At 46.8% G+C, this 16,396-nt stretch overlaps 1 protein-coding gene across 1 annotated transcript; it reads left to right on the forward strand.

The window, feature by feature from the left end:
- The first annotated feature begins 6,062 nt into the window (after positions 1–6,062).
- slc38a2 (solute carrier family 38 member 2) lies at positions 6,063–16,239 on the forward strand. The gene is made up of 16 exons (XM_076011330.1): positions 6,063–6,378; positions 7,899–8,024; positions 8,136–8,217; positions 8,322–8,437; positions 9,968–10,041; positions 10,131–10,223; positions 10,638–10,713; positions 11,529–11,611; positions 11,749–11,807; positions 12,132–12,293; positions 12,393–12,472; positions 12,589–12,689; positions 13,419–13,543; positions 13,660–13,804; positions 13,893–13,990; positions 14,173–16,239. The coding sequence occupies exons 2-16, from the start codon at positions 7,900–7,902 to the stop codon at positions 14,284–14,286; spliced, it is 1,533 nt and encodes a 510-aa protein (XP_075867445.1). The 5' UTR covers positions 6,063–6,378; position 7,899; the 3' UTR covers positions 14,287–16,239.
- The last annotated feature ends 157 nt before the right edge of the window (positions 16,240–16,396 follow it).

Here is a 16,396-nt window from a genome sequence, read left to right on the forward strand (position 1 = left end):
CTGTAAGTTGCAGGACCAATTACACAAGAGGGAGATCAAAAAATGCAGACATTCAGCTGAAAAATAGCTTAACCAAAGGCTAACGGAGAGAGAAATATTTCCAAGCCTGGAGCGAACAGCTGAGAATCTTTAAACAGATGACCTGTCATTCCTCCAGGAATTACAAGTCTGCCGTCGAGTTAATGAAGCAGTTGCCTGACCATGCAGGGGGTCAACTGTGAAGAAACTGCAAGAATCTTAAAATTGACCCAAAATTTGATAGGAGGGCCCGCAAAGTTTGATGAGTCCTGCGACTCAAACGGTCGGGCTTCGAAGTGAAGCCTGATTTAGAAAAAGTCTATCAGATCTTCAGCTATACGGTCACATTCAATTTGTTCAATGTTGTATCATTTTGCTAAAAAGAAACAAGGTCAAAGTCGGAGGTAGAGGTTTTTCAAATTGCGCAGCCCAGTGGAGGCGAAAGGGGAGTCAGCGGGTTCACAGGACCACCGACGTCCATCCCGGGTGGAAAGTTTTTGGACAGCGAGACGAGTGGCCTCCCCACTGGGGCCCCTAAGGCTAGCGTGATCCCCCATTTGTGCTGCTGTCATAAAGAATGTGCGCGCTAAACCACTTTCCCACCACTAAGAGGATTACTAAGGTAATTCTCTTGAATCAAGAGATGCTCCAGCACATCTAGGTATTGGGAGGCTGAATCAAATAATTCATGTAGAAATCCAGAGCAGGATTTACCTGGGCATTGTACCCACACTGTGAGCTTAAAAGTTCTGGCTAGCAAGAAGGCACGGGCATTTCTAACGGCAATTCAGACATCCAAACTTGAAGTTTGGTTGTGAGTTAGGTCTACTTTAACTGTGGTTCAAATAACTTAGTTTTAATGCAGTAACACACTAAAAGACTGTCCTCCACCTCTTTAAGATCATTAAATTACAATCCTGTCAACAACAATTTGGGTATTAGCGTAACTACAGTTTTTGAAGAAACAAAAACAAAGCTCTGAGATTACTAAAGTCAATAGTGTCAATAGTATTGGTAAACAACTCAGGGTTCTTTCCATGTTAAATGATTAAAATAAAGTGGAGGTCAAAGATTACAGTACCCATATGAAAATACAGATTCCTGACTGATTGAAATGACTGTACGGCAGATGGGACTGAATGGGATAAGTGGGACACGGGACTGGACCATTTAAAATGGCTATGACATTTTAGGCAAATCTGCCCCGAGCTCAAGTCCAAACTGTGCAGGGTATCCAGCGACAGCCCTTGTACTCTGTGATCTTTCCCACTGTGTTAGGAGGTCGTGTTTGGCTAGCGAGTGTTTATGTTGTGACCCTGATCCTGTCGCAGGCCTCATGTCCGATCAGGATCAACGTGCCCATGTGTGTGTGCCCGTCCGTGTGAGCGACACGACAAGGTTTCCAAAAGATAACTCACTTCCTCTTCTGGTGACTTGTTTTCTTTTCAGTCTGATGGCCACCAGCCTCCTTTGTGTCACCCGCGTCAAATGGCGGTCGCTTTCACGCACTCCGGCGGTCAAAAAAACACAACACACGCACCCTTGAGTCTGCGGAGTACAACACAGGGAATGTAAGATGAAAGACGCCAGGAGAGGAACGTTAATGCCCGTGAAAACTCTGTGATGCACCATCAAAAGCTGCCTTTTGGAGTCGTCCAAGTTGAGTTTTGAGGCAGCTGGTTGCAGAGAACAGCATCACTGACTTAACGCACTTTCACCTACATTGAGGTGAACCTTCCCTAAATGCCCATCATGAGCCAGACTCTATCTATCACTCCAGCTGGGTTCATCCCCGCATCCTCTCTCATACTGGAAGTAACACACTTACCTCTCACACATTTTACCCCCACTGAGCCTCACACCTACGGCTAGCAGAGACAAAAAAAAAACTTTGACCTTTATTTTCCTAATAAAGAATAGCTGATCATGAGATCTCCTCCTCAAGGGAAAAGAAGGAGTTGTCCGTCTACATTGTAATAAAGATCCTCCTCGGAGGTTAACTGTTCTCAGAACGCGCACAGTAGGGACAGGGTGAGTAAGGTTGAGAGGGAAGAAAATCCCCGGCGCAAAGTCGGGGAAAATGAAAAGTTAATAAGGACGGCTGGGGGGGAGGCGGGCAGCTTTGAGAGCGGCCATGTTAGCGATCTGGTTAGGACGCAGGAGGGGGCTCGGCGGGAGACTGGCACGGTGAAGATATGATATCCTGAGAGGCACTTTCTTGGTCAGTGGGCAATGGATTTACAGAAGGAAATGGATGGCTGCCAAGAAAGTAATTGTCTTAGAGGTCAGGGTTAGCGGGTACAGTCTTAGCCTGTCAAGTGTTACACAGTGTGTGACAACCCAAGCATTGTGAGCATTGAAATAAAGAGGTAATCTACAGCTTTGGGAGCAATGGCTAATTGTTGCGCCTACCAATTTGTTGATACGTTCTGCAAGTAAGTAGCAATGTGCTGTATTTACACTAATGTTTGCTGTCATATTAGGTCAGGCAATCTCACTGCAAGTTCTACTATATCTACTGGGCATTGTGATTACTTCTTCTTGTTGTGGTAACTTCTTCTTGTGCGTCTGCAATTCAAATAAAAACAGGTGAGCCAAAACGATAGCAAGGGAAAAGGAAAATGCTGACAAAGTATACACTTCCTCAATAAAAATGGTTATCTGAAGTACTAACAACCAGGAAGTTAGCATATTGGCTACAATAAACTTTGCAGCATGCGTGTGCACCAACTTTAAGACTATAATGAAAACCAGTGGCGAAAAGTCAGGCCTGGGAGTAATCCTGCAAGTTTAACCGGTTAGCGCGCGCAAAAAGTCGAAAAGCCTGTTAAGTCAACTTTCCCTCCAGTTTTCAGGAACTTCTCCCATGGGGTGGGTCAGGATCACATTCAAGACCTAGATTTAAGTGCAAAAAGCAACCCCATTGTTTTTTATTCATTAGCAATGATTGGTTTGACAGATGCAATGATCATCTTGAAAAACAAAGTGTTATACGGTACAATTTAGCTATTAGCTGTAGCTATCGCGACTAGACAGTGACCTTAGGCAAAAAACCATCAGCAAGGAAAGTGGAAGCAACCAATCAAAAGCATTAGCTTCTGCTTTTCAGAAAAGGGATAAGCTGTTTTTGCTGTGGGTAAGAGCAGTGTATCTTTTATCACTTTATTTATAGCAGGGAAGTAAAACATAAAACTGACATCAATTTCAAAAAAAAAATGAATTGCTTTAACAGGCATAATTTCCTTGGACATCACGAGAGGAAAAACTTTCCGAGAACATGTGGTCGGATGCACCAATTTAAAAATACTGGGAGATTTTATCTCACCACAAAAAAGGCATTTATTTCTTTTACATGTGTTTTCTCAGGACACATTTTGCTCTGTGACTTTCATAGGTGTGTTGCAGTCTCATCACACCTTTATTTACACACGCTCCAACACGCCCAGTAGCAGCAATACTGGAGCATACGTGTACGCCAGCGCAGATCCTGAGCGACGACTGCGCAAATGAGAGTGGACAGGGCAGCACATGACAAAGGCCCGCAGTGTTTGTCTCAGGGGATGTGGTCGCAGCACAGCATGAGCAGCGGCGTCTCCGCTCGTAGAAGCGAGAGGTGGACAAACCACTCATTACGTTCGGATACATACGTGTGTTTCTATTTTACGTGGTGGGGGGGTCGGGGGCTGGTGGGTTTGGGCAAGAGCGACAAGTGGTCCAAGCACCCTCCATCTCCACCTGCACCCTCTGCGCCCCCGCTCCACTTTTCCTCTGATCCGACTTAGATCTGCAGGGTCGAGCTAAAGCCCCAAACAAAGGCTCGCACTCAGAGTGCCGCACACACACGAGTGCACACACACACACACACACACACACACACACACACACACATACACACACACACACAAACGTACTCATGTGTGACTGGGGCCAAAGGAATGCATAGTGTGTGTGTGTGTGTGTGTGTGTGTGTGTGTGTGTGTACGCGCATGCGCATGCGCACACAGTGTGTGTGTGAGATCATGAGGAACAGCGTGTGAGACAATCAACAGAAGTGTCCATTCACTCATGAGTCCTTCTCCCCTCTTTGAATAATTCAATTCTTTCGCAGCGAGCGCGCGGCCGTCAGCGCGCTGTTGTGGTGTCGTGCGCGTCACGTACATGTTTGCGTCTGCGCTAGGCCGCAATTTCACACAAACTGACAACTCGACTTGCAGCCTTTTTCCAGAAACAGAGGAAATACGTCTGTGAAAATAAGACCACATCCAACCTCTCATTCAATGCACTTTTCACGAGGACGGTGTGCAACATATTTTGGTTCTGTCAATCTGCTTTTGCTGCATTAAAAGGAAAAGTTAAAAAAAAAAAAAAAAAGTAAACATTGTGTCATGTACTCTCTCCTTCAGGATGCCATAAATCATGAGACACAAAACCTCCCTGACGTCTTCCGCGAGCTTCACAAAATGGAAACCCCCAGCAGCAGCAGCAGCAGTGCAGGCTGCGTGGAGACATAACAACGTTGCATAATGTGTCCGTGAAGAAAGATCACCTGCACCTGACCTGTTCTTATTGAGTCTGGACCACTGTGTTGTGGCTAACTTTCGCTCACTATTGAGCATCTAAGTTGCAGGGTTTTGGATCATGGCATGATACCAGCCCCGCTGCAGCGGATACGCCACAAATCCTGTCAAAAGCATAATGTCATGCAATGCGTTTGGAGCATTGTGAGTCACTGAGCAAAGTGACCTGTAAAATAATGCAGCACTTGTAAACATTACAATGTGTGCAGAATAATTGTTGCCGTGCGGCCTTGTAGTGCCACTGAGCAACTGTCCAACTTTTCCATGAGGACTTTGAGTTTTTGTGGGGTGGGGGGGGGTTCACCTCTCACGTCCTTCATAGATACAAACAAATGTCATGCATGTGTCTTTGTCACCTGGCTGGGACACGTAATGGAATCTTTTGCACCGGGATAAAAGTGATTACTGATGCATTTAAATGGGTATAAACAGAAGTCTTGTGTATGTAATAGCAATGCATGTAATTTGACCCTAGCAGTGCTTGTACTAAAGCTGCCGTTGCTACTATTAGCATTTATATTTGAGCCACACTTGTGGCCCTGAGTCATCGCTGCGCTGATCATATAAACTTAAAAACAGAGCTGCATTCACACACACACACACACACACACACACACACACACACACACACACACACATATCAACTTGTGACCCGCTTATGGGGAGCCGACATGGCTAATGCATGTCAGCATGACAGCTGTCACCTGACTAAGTGTGTGTACATTTCCATGTGCGCATGTGCTCTAGTGTGTATGTGCACACACGGGATCTCCTACAGGCAAAGGGAGGTCCTGCTTTGAAGTTCCTCTCACTCAGGCGGACGGCCAGCGCCTTCAACTGTGAAGTTCAGACTCGAGGCGCGTCTGACTGTGATTATCACCAGATCACCCGGAACGTTTGTGGGGTTATTAGATTCCACTGGTTGGGTTGGAGGGGAAAAAACAAGAAGAAAATGCAAATAAAATTCATGTGTGTCCAGTCGTGATGAAGGTTTGGGACGTCCTCGTCTCTATGAGTCATCCTGACTGGGAAAACAGCGGAATGAATTCATGAATTAGTTAAACAGTGGCCAAAGTGACGACCGTCCACGTCACATGTCCACTTTTTTTCCATGCCTCTCTTCCATTCCAGAAGTAGAATTTTTTTTTTTTTTTTTACGTTGAGTCACTCATTGGCAGGTTTGCAGCAGTGGCACTCAGCGGTGATTCTCCTCAGGGGAAGAGTCTCTAGGTCACCGCTGTGTTTGTACACAAAGACCCCACCACCCTCCTCCGCCTCTTTTTCCTCCTCCTCCTCCTCTTCCTCCTCTCAGAGAGTGCGTAGAAGAGTCCATGCCTCTTCCCACCTTCAAGGCTTTAGGCCACGCCTCCTCCCCGGCGATCCCTCCTGCCGTCCTTGCCTTGCGCTGATGCAATGCCGATCTTTATAAGAGGCGCGTCCTCACCCCTCCTCCCAGAGCAGAACAGGGTCTTTCACCGAAACGCGTGCGTCGCATCTCTTTGGAATTTCAGCTATTTTTTTTGTCAATCCACGTTTTGAAATAAACAAAAAAAAATATTTTTCCTCTTGTTGTGGGGTTTTTTTTTCTCCCTTATACCTTCAAATAGAGACCCGAACCCGTCTGCCACATAAAGGGCCGATCTGTACATTTTTTTCTTAACACAATCTTTAAAAGGAATCTTTTTTGTGTGAGCGTACGTGGACAAATCGGGACGTTTGTCGCTTGTTTCTTGAATTTTTGACTGGAGGGATTTCCTGAGGCTTCCTGCTTTATCTTCACAAGGTAAGCGCGCCGGCACCTTGTCACAGGCGCTCTGCTATTATTGCCGTGTCGGCGGCAGATAACGCTCATCACGACTCAAGAAAACTCACAATTTGCCCTGATCTATTCACATAGAGCGTCGCACTGCTTTTGTCTTTTGTCATAAGGTGTTTTTATACATAGGAGAACTGGCTGTGTGATTTTCATGCACACGCATTTTACCGGCTCCGTCGAGCTCAATGGATAAGTCTCAATGAATGAAGCAGAATTTTCTTGTCGTATTAGTAAGATGGACCTCTGTATGTTTTCCTCCGTAGAACTCGGGGATGTCAAAAAAAAATTTGCCCAAGGCGTTGTTCCTCAGTGGGTCAGCAGCGCCGGTCCGAAATTAATAAATAAATAATGAGGAAGCAGTGTGACAGTGATGCTGCAGTGCCGGGCAGGGAGGGATGGAGGGAGGGATGGAAGGAGGGAGGGAGGGAGGGGGTGATGGGTGGAAGGTTTGCCACTGCCACGCAAGATATTTCGAATGCCTGGCAGGAGGAAATGGAAGAAAGGTGAATCTGCCGCTTTCTCCGTGCGCTGTTGATAGCGGAGCCTGCCATTGTTGCTGTTCGAGAGCGGCGGCGGCAGAACCCGGAGCCATGCCCATATTAGCACAACACGTGCCTTTGTTTCCATTCGGAGCCGGCCTTGTGGTTATAGTAACAATGTCATTAAACCCTTCTGGAGGCAGGAATTCTGACATCTTTTTCTCAGCTTAGAATGCGCGGGGAAAGGCAGAAAATTGACAGTTAAATCTACATTTTCTATAAAATTCCTCTCTCTTCACATTCAAATATTTTGTGTCGCTGGTTGAGTGAAAAAAAAGGCGACGACACGCCCTGTTGACATTCCATCTTTGATGGAATTCAGGAAGGAGCTGTGCGTAAAGTCGAAGAACTGCGGCGTTTTTTTGTTTGTTTCTTTCTTTTCTCTTTTTTTTTTGCCACTCGGCGTGGATGAGTTGAAACCGGCTGGTATTTTTCCACTCCCCCCCTCCCTCCCCTGAAAGCTCATCCTGGCCCCTCCCCCCTCCCCCGCCATATACGGTCACATGACGCGTTGCCCGAGCGCTGCTGCGGCGGCGGCGGCGCGCCCAGCTACATTATTGACTATTGGAAGCGGGAGCGCGCAGCCATGTAAATATTTACAGAATTTAATCTATTTTTGGGGGAGGGGGATTTCACTTTTTTTTTTTAAACACCTTTTCATCTCATTGAACATCCGTAACATTTAAGGAAAAAAGAAAGTGGAAAAACAAGCAAACCCCGAAACCTCACATCAATAAATAATCGAGATAAATGGGCAGGCAAAAAATAAAATAAAAAAAATTATAAGCAAAATAGTGCGCAGTCGCTACGTTGAGTCTTATTTTTTAAATGTTTAACTGTGGGCGCATCAGTGGCGCAGTGCGTGACGTAAATATGTAATGACTGTGTTCAGTCGGGTGAGAGGATATCTAACCACTGTGGTCTTTTCTTCCGATCTGGGCCGGACAGTATGAAGCAGCCGTCAACCAAAACCGAGATGAGCAGTTTCAACATCTCTCCCGAAGAAGACAGCAGTAGCACCAACAGCAACGAGTACACCTACCAGGACTGCCCCAAGAAGATGCCGCTCAACGGGTGAGACTGGCTCTCAGATGTGCCTGTTAAAAATATCTATATGCATGTTTGTCTATGTCGGGTATGTTTGTGCTGTTTTTTCCCTGATTGTTCTTGTCTGTTATTTTAAAGTCCCTACACTGACATCGACGCTGAGAGTCAGAACTTTCTCCCTGAACACAACCTGGGCAAGAAGAAGTATGAGACGGAATATGTAAGTCTGCCAGTCCTTCATCGCTTTTCATTTCTGTCAGCACAGCGGTTGATGATTTTATTGTTTTTTTCTGATTGCCTTGCATATTTTTTTCCTCTCCTCAGCACCAGGGCAACGCCTCCTTTGGCATGTCTGTCTTCAACCTGGGCAACGCCATCATGGGCAGTGGCATCTTGGGGCTGTCCTACGCCATGGCCAACACTGGCATCGCCCTGTTTGTGTAAGTGTAGAGTGTCGTGCAAATTGATTGGATTTGGAGGTGCTGAAAAAAAAATTGCTTCTGGGAACCTTGACTTGGCTTGCCGTTGCACAACAGCAGGTAGTCGGGGCTCAAAGTAAAAGTGAACTCACCGCAGTGGCTCAGTGTTAAACCAAAGGGATCCAGTTGAGGCAAGTGGTGGCAGGTGCGGTTTTGCCATTTGAGACAAGATTACAAAGGTGCGAGTTTCCAAGTGCATCTGGCTGCAGCTGAAGTTTATCATGGCAGCGGAAGATAAACTTTGTTCATTTCTCAGTAAAAGGGAACATTTTTTTTCTTTTTTTCCCCTCATTTTTGTCACCCAAGGCCGAATTTTGTGGCCAAATGAGAACCAGAACTGGCAGCTCTTAATTGTTTCCAAGTCTCTCTCGGCCACATGAGTGCATTTTTCGCCGACAGCTTTTTTACACTCGGCCAGTAAAAAAAAAAAGAAATGCAGTTGTCTGTATGAACACAGGAAGTGGCAGGAAGCGGCTTAGCCGGGCTAATCCCGACGCATGTGGGCTTGACGTTACGTAAATGGAGAGCTAACGTACGCACGGAGGAGATCATGAATGGAGCTCAGCGCGGGTCATTGTCAGCCGGCGGCCATCCAATCCCGGCCCTTTATCTGCAGGAAGCAGGAGATTATCGAAAAGCCTAATAAAACCCACCCCACGCTTCACCTCTCTTGACATTAGGACACCTTTTCGAAAAGAAAAGAAAGAAAAAAAAGTGACCTCCTGCACTGCGAGTTGATTTCGCATTTAGAGGGTCATCCAAATATATTCATTTATTTACAGAGTTGCTGGGTGCACAGTAACAATACACCGTGGTGGGACATCGGGCGCAAGTCCAGCTGGAAACAGTCCGGGGTTCAAATGCGAACAGTAGTTCATGGACACTGACGCGTTCATCTCAAATGTCCAGGAGGTTATTTTACACATGGACTATTAATACCTAGAAGGACCCCTGCTGGCTTAACGCTACTAAGGTGATCTTGTTACGCAGGGTAGTGTTAAGGTCTTTGCGACCACGCATGCGAATCAGAGGACCCCCCCCATCCCCCCCCCCGAGGAGGAGCTGCCTTCAAAGTCTCTGTTATTCAGGTCAAACAAATGTGAGAAGACGCGAAGCCACATTCCTTTTTAATTTCTAATGCGCATCAATCAGTTTTGGAGCTGATCTGTGGACCGACCTGTTTGCCAAGCGTAGCTTTTTTTCAACACGTAAAACCACCCTGCCCCTGAAAAGCACGCAAGCAATATTTTTACTTACAAAGTCACGCCGTGTCATAACATCTGCGTCTGACCTTCATGCTTGCTGGCTTCATGTCGATACATTCTGTCAGCTGCAGTCTGGAACACGCAGCGCCATTGATTTAGTCTCACGGTCAATGGCGCTTTGCCAGTTGCGGCAGGGCAACATGTCGATTGCAGGGGAGGCGGGGAAGGGGATCAGTGCGCTGCTTTGCGCTCCGTTAGTGATCGCTCATCTTTTCCTGGTTTACAGGATTCTCCTGGCTGCTGTCGCCATTTTCTCCTTGTATTCTGTCCACCTGCTGCTGAAGACGGCAAATGAAGGAGGTGAGTGTGGCCGAAACTTGCCCGTACCGACCCCGTCGGCACGTCCGGGGTCCTTCCAGAGGGGCTAAATGTGTGTTTCCTTCTTAAAGGTGCGCTGGTTTATGAGCAGCTGGGCTACAAAGCCTTCGGGATGCCTGGAAAACTCGCCGCCTCCTGCTCCATCACCATGCAGAACATTGGAGGTGAGACGCTTCAGTGTTTTTTTTTTGTTTTTTTGATTGATTTGTCGTTGTACAAGTACAACGAAATTGTGTTGGCTCCTATCTCTTGGTGCTGAGTGAAAGAAAAGTTCAATAAATAAATGAAAAAAGATGAATAAGCATCAATAATAAATGACCCACAATTAACACAACGTGACCTCAAACAGTCCTGAGAATATGGTGCGTATTGCAAACACTGAAAAATCAGATCAGTTCAATGAAACCTATACATTAAAAACCGATTATGTGCAAATGGAATGGCTGGAAACTTCCTCCTTCCATCAAGCCTGGCGAGCCCACACGAGCCGTGGCTATTTTCGTATTTCCTTCGTGCACATGGGCCGGCTTCTTTTACAGGCACATGTGTTGACCTCATTATTTTGCCTTTTTTCGCAGCCATGTCCAGCTACCTCTACATCGTCAAGTACGAGCTGCCCATCGTCATTCAATCCTTCGTGGGCAACAGCAACGGGTGAGTGGCGCAAGTGTGTCATCAGGTCAAAAGCATTTTTGAAAGTTAGCCGCGGTGACTTTGACTCACGTCATTTTGGAAAAGATACAGACACTGGGAGGAAGCCATTGTGCGTTGCAGGAAAAACGTGTTTGATGCTAAGCTAAGGCCAGCAAATAAAATAAAGTCCTGGCGTAGGACAGTGAAGGAGAGCGGAGGCACTCAATGTTAACTAGCACATCGAGCAAAATGGCCGCTGCTTGTGGTGGTGGAAGAGTGGCGGGAGAAGGAGGGGAAGCCCTCTTTCTCTTTTGTCCGTCTGTGGCAGTGAGGCAGTGCGGGGAGAGGAGGGGAGGGAAGGGCCCAAAAGATGGCCGCCGCTCTGTCCCTTCTCGGAGCGAGCGGATCTTCAAGGGGGAGAGGGAGCTTTTAGAAGGTGCGTCGAGAGGGGCGAGATGAGCACGGCGTGACCCCGCTAGGTGCTCTGAAAAATTGATGCGCGCCGGGTTCCTCGGCTCTATTTGTGCGCGAGCAAGCGGAGTCACAAGAGGGAGAGGTTGGATCCGATGATGTAAGATGGGACAAAGGGGGGGGGGAGTGCATGAATAAATAAAGATGAGATATTCCCACACGTTGTGACGTCATCGGGGTCGTACCGTCAGGCTGACTTCAGCAAACACCACCAACCCTGCCCAACCCGTGCGACAAACAAACAAACAGGCATTCACGTGAACAGCTTAGTTCGAGGTTCATGTGACATTTCTGCCGGAGGAGTTTATTGGATGAACTTGCAACTCGATCGGGCGGCGCTAACGGGTTTCGTCTCGTGATTCCAGGGAGTGGTTCACCAACGGCGACTACCTGGTGCTGCTGGTGACGTTCTTCATCATCCTGCCACTGTCGCTGCTCAGGAACTTAGGTGAGCTCAGAGAAGTTGTGTTGATATCTACACGTGTGTTTGTTGGAGGGTGTTTGGTACCCACCATGTGGGAAACTTACTGGCAAAAAAAAAGCTCATGTTTGTGTTGTGCCCCCCCCCCATCACCCTATCTGCAGGTTATCTCGGTTACACAAGTGGACTCTCCCTGCTCTGCATGGTGTTCTTTCTGATTGTGGTGAGTGTGTTTACATGTTTCCTCGTAATGCTGTACGCATTTCCTGCCTGTCTCGTTGAATTCAAGACTTTGATCCGTCATGAGGGGAAATGTCTTCAGAGACAGTGACATGATGAATCAACCCCATCAATCAAAGACCACCAATGCACAGTGCAAAATAATTATGTTTCAAGATACAAACAACACATTAAAAGCTGTGGTTGGGAGTTGGGGTTTTTCTTCGTGGTTGGATTTCAGTTGTTGCTTTGCACTTGAGGTCTTGGTCGAAGCTAAACTAAACATCAACAAGGGAGCTCGACTCAAGCACTTCCTCTCGTCTTTCAGGTGATCATCAAAAAGTTCCAGATCCCGTGCCCGCTACCCATGGACGACGGCAATGAGACCATCGTCACGATACTGAACACCACCGTGGGCCAACTGGACTCCAAGGCCGTGGCCTACAGCGACGACGTTTGCACCCCCAAGTACTTTGTCTTCAACTCTCAGGTGCGCGAGCGCTCCCTGCGACTGGACGGGAATGTGTTTTGATATCAGAGATCGGGATTCTAACCATGGCTTCCCCCCCCCCCCCCCCCCCCCCCCCAGACTGTCTACGCCGTTCCCATCCTAACCTTCGCCTTCGTGTGCCACCCAGCCATCCTGCCCATGTACGAGGAGCTCAAAGAGTGAGTGTTTACCGCTTTTGGTCGTTGTTCCGCTCGTTTGAACTCACAAAGCTTTGTTCCGCGAAAACGAAACCAGATGTCTCACCTAAACACCCAACCCCTCTTTGTTCAAACAGCCGCTCCCGCAGAAAGATGCAGGGCGTCGCCAACGTCTCCTTCCTCGCCATGTTCATCATGTACCTGCTGGCTGCTCTCTTTGGATATCTGACCTTTAACAGTAAGCTGCGTTGAGAATTCCCGGGGTTGCATCACGGGCACAACATCTAGTAGGTCTCTCTGCACACCCTCCCCCTGCTAAATATTAGCCACATTTTCGAAAAGGCTGCCAATTTTACCAGGTTACAGACGGTCGCTGTGCGTCAACACAAAATGTCAGAGCGGTTTGATCCAAAGCAAAGAGACGCCCCGAGTTCAAAATTAACAGAGCGTCGTCGTCCAACAGGCCGAGTCTGTCTCAAGGCCTGTTACGTAAACCTGTGAAAAACAGGACACCGATGCAGCTGCGACTTGTTTGTATTCCTGCTTGCCACGTCGGGAGCGTTCGGGAGAACACATTAAAATGTTCCCAGAGAATCAAACCGATTATGCAAGAGAAGAATAGAGTGGTGACGCCTCCTTCAAAGCCATTTCCAGCCAGCCACAGGCATGGCGCTCATTCGTTTATGGTTGTGAAATGTCCTCCAGTCGCTTGGCAAGGTTGTGCAACAGCCAGAACAAAAAGTTCCTTGCCTAACTATTAGTGAAGTAAACACCACAATTTAGGAAACTCAAGGATGTGATCATTAGAACACAACGTCCCAAACAAAAGGTTTTCACCAATGGCATTGCACGTTCGGTTTTCATTTTTCCAAAATAAAAGCTTTTCCTCAGCTAATGCGACCAAACTTGCGAGCGAGCAGATCATCTCTCAGGTGTCTCATGCCTCCTTGCCTTCTTTTCCCCACAGTTCATGTGGAGCCCGAGCTGCTGCACACCTACTCCAAGGTCTACAAGGCCGACGTGCTCCTGCTCATTGTGCGCCTGGCCGTGCTGACTGCCGTCACCCTCACCGTCCCTGTGGTGCTTTTCCCTGTAAGTGTTCAAAACGGGAAAAAAATCGACTTTTTTTGGGAGTTTGTATGTTTTGGTTTTTTCCACACCATTACAAGAACCTTGTCGCTGACTTACCTTCACGCCCCCCCCCGTAGATCCGCACCTCCGTCAACCACCTCCTGTGCGCCTCCAAGGACTTCAGCTGGATCCGCCACATTATCATCACCATGGTCCTGCTGGCCGGCACCAATGCCCTGGTCATCTTCGTCCCCACCATCAGGGACATCTTTGGATTCATCGGTAAGCGTTGGCACCACCTCGGCGTGAGAAAAGTACCAAACGTATGAAAGGCCTGCTTAAAAAATGACACACATTCTTCTTCCTGTAGGCGCTTCCGCTGCTGCCATGCTCATCTTCATCCTGCCCTCTGCCTTCTACATCAAACTGGTCAAGAAGGAGTCCATGAAGTCCATGCAAAAGATTGGGGTAAGGACCAACTTCACGCACCTGAAGGACGATGGATTATTGATCGAAAAGAAAGAGAAAAAGTGCGAGCTGTAGATGTTCACCGGACTCTAAATGCAAAGCAAAGCTACTTCATTTTTAGAGTCGAAAATCCTCCTTGTCCCTCTCAAGGCAGCTAAGTGTAAAACATTCTCTTCTTCCAGGCCACTGCCTTCCTGTTACTCGGGCTCCTGGTCATGACCGGCAGCATGACCCTCATCGTTCTGGACTGGATCCACAACGCGAGCAGCCCAGAGGCACACGACGACGGACACTAAAAGGTCCTCCTCTCCAGGATTAAGGTCGCCTTCAGCGCCGGACTGCTACCGACGCGACAACAACAACTAAGATCGAAAAAGCCCGTTATGAAATATACGAAAAGAACACAAGAACTCACTATGCTCAGCTGCGACCTTCTGAGCAGCAAACCATGCCATTCCAAGAGAATGTATCTGAACTTTGTACAGTACACTGTTATAGGCCACACAGATGGTATTTTACTCATATTTCTTTTCCTCTCTCTTTTTATTGAAATATGTTTTTCATCGTTGTGCGTTCGCTCGCTTTTTACTGTTTTATTTCGTTTTTGTTTTGTTTTTTTCTTCTTTAAATAGCATACGGTACAGCTGAAACACAAATATTCGCAGGTGCCTCGAACCAGAGATGGGTGTAGTCTTGGACCTCAAAAAAAGCAGTCCTGGCGCTGCGGGTAATGCGTTACCGTTGCGTGGCTGCAGCCTCGGTGGCGACTACACAGAGCGCCGCCCTCTCAAAAAGACTGACGCAAGGCAAGAAACTTGAAGGCTAATCCTCCTCATGGATGCTTAAGTTTCCTTTCCAGCATTTTTCGTTGTCTTTATTTTCTTTTCTTTTTTTATTACTTTGCCAAAAAAAGTATTTGTAAAGCATCTTTGTATATTGAAAAGCACTTAACCATTTAGCACACCTCGGGGGTGGGGAGGTTGGGGGGGTTTCGAGGAAAAAAAGAGATGAGGGTTTTTGTCCGTTTTCACAGCAAAGGCCTTGTACACTAACCATACAGTGTTTGTACAAAGGTTGTGACGCCCGCTTCTAGTGTCCGCTTTTCCCTCGCCGAACATATAGTAGTTAATGTCGACAGAACCTGCCTTTTTCAAACCCAACACTGGGAGCTGCAGAGTGCAGTGGGCTCTTCCTTCAACTGTATTTACTGTTTATAACCTGCTGAGGCTCCTGTCGCAATAGCGAACGCAGCAACAACAACACTACTACTGCTCGGAGAGCTGGACTCAGCCTCCAGTTCCACCTCCTGCCTCTAGGGCGGTGGACAAACTTAAAAAAAAATAATAATACATGTTTTTTTCTTTATGGGAGAATACTTTGAATTTGACCACATGCAGTGGTTGCGATGTACCTGCTAGACTTGCATTAACTACACAAACAAATGAAAAAAAAAATAGGTCAGGTGTGCTCTTAGAAAGGCAGACAGCCAAAACAACTTTCGAGAATGCTGAGGAGAGGGTTTGTCGTGTTTACGTGTGTGGCGGCACAGTTTGCTTTTCCGCTTTCTTTTTTTCTGAAAAAAAAAAGTGTTTCACATCCGAAAAACTGGACGGCCTAGTCGCAAAACTGTCGCCTGACAGGACACTGTGCTTCCAACACTAACTTAAACACATCGACTAACTGTTATTGTCCAACATCTATTTATGGGAGACCATGAGATCAATGTAATTTAAACTATTTTACTATATTTATATATAATATTGTATGTATATATATATATAAATATAAGTGTATATATATATCTATGGAGTTCAACTGTATATACGCTTTGTTTTGAAGTTTGTTTTTATAACAATGATGCAGTAGAGCTGAAAAAAAAAAAAACAAGAGCCCTACAGCTGTCGAATTGGCTCCGAGTTAACCCCGGAGCATCAGCGTGTCATCTCCTGTAAGACTGACTGAATTATCCTACTGTCTTGATTCTGTGAACTGTTCTCCGCGTGTGTGGACGCCACCGACGCAGCAGCAGTTCATTTTGTCTTTTGTTCTTTTAATTTGCTCGCCCCTAAACTCGAATCAGCTAAATGTTACGCACATCTTGGTTGGAGAGTGTTTTGTCGGCCATCTCTTGACCTCAGGAGCAAAAGAGGGCTCTGCCCGACCAGTGTTACACTCTTGTTTCAATGAAACACTATGTACATCCTGTAAATTATGTCAGATTAAAACCAAAAACGGTGTGGAAAAACTGACAGCTGCGTTTGGGGTCTTTGTGTGTTTTGACTTTCTTGCCGGTTTTGATGACTACAAACTAGTATCAGTGCCCATCTACAAAAGATATGATCTCTCATCAAATTCTCTTCTATATCTTACCGCAGGAAAATCAGATGTGCACAATTTAAGGAGCTT

Source organism: Nelusetta ayraudi, unplaced genomic scaffold (genome assembly GCF_046127955.1).
Source record: "Nelusetta ayraudi isolate G7.1 ecotype Tasmania unplaced genomic scaffold, CSIRO-AGI_Nayr_v1 ptg000135l, whole genome shotgun sequence".
Taxonomy (NCBI): Eukaryota; Metazoa; Chordata; class Actinopteri; order Tetraodontiformes; family Monacanthidae; genus Nelusetta; species Nelusetta ayraudi.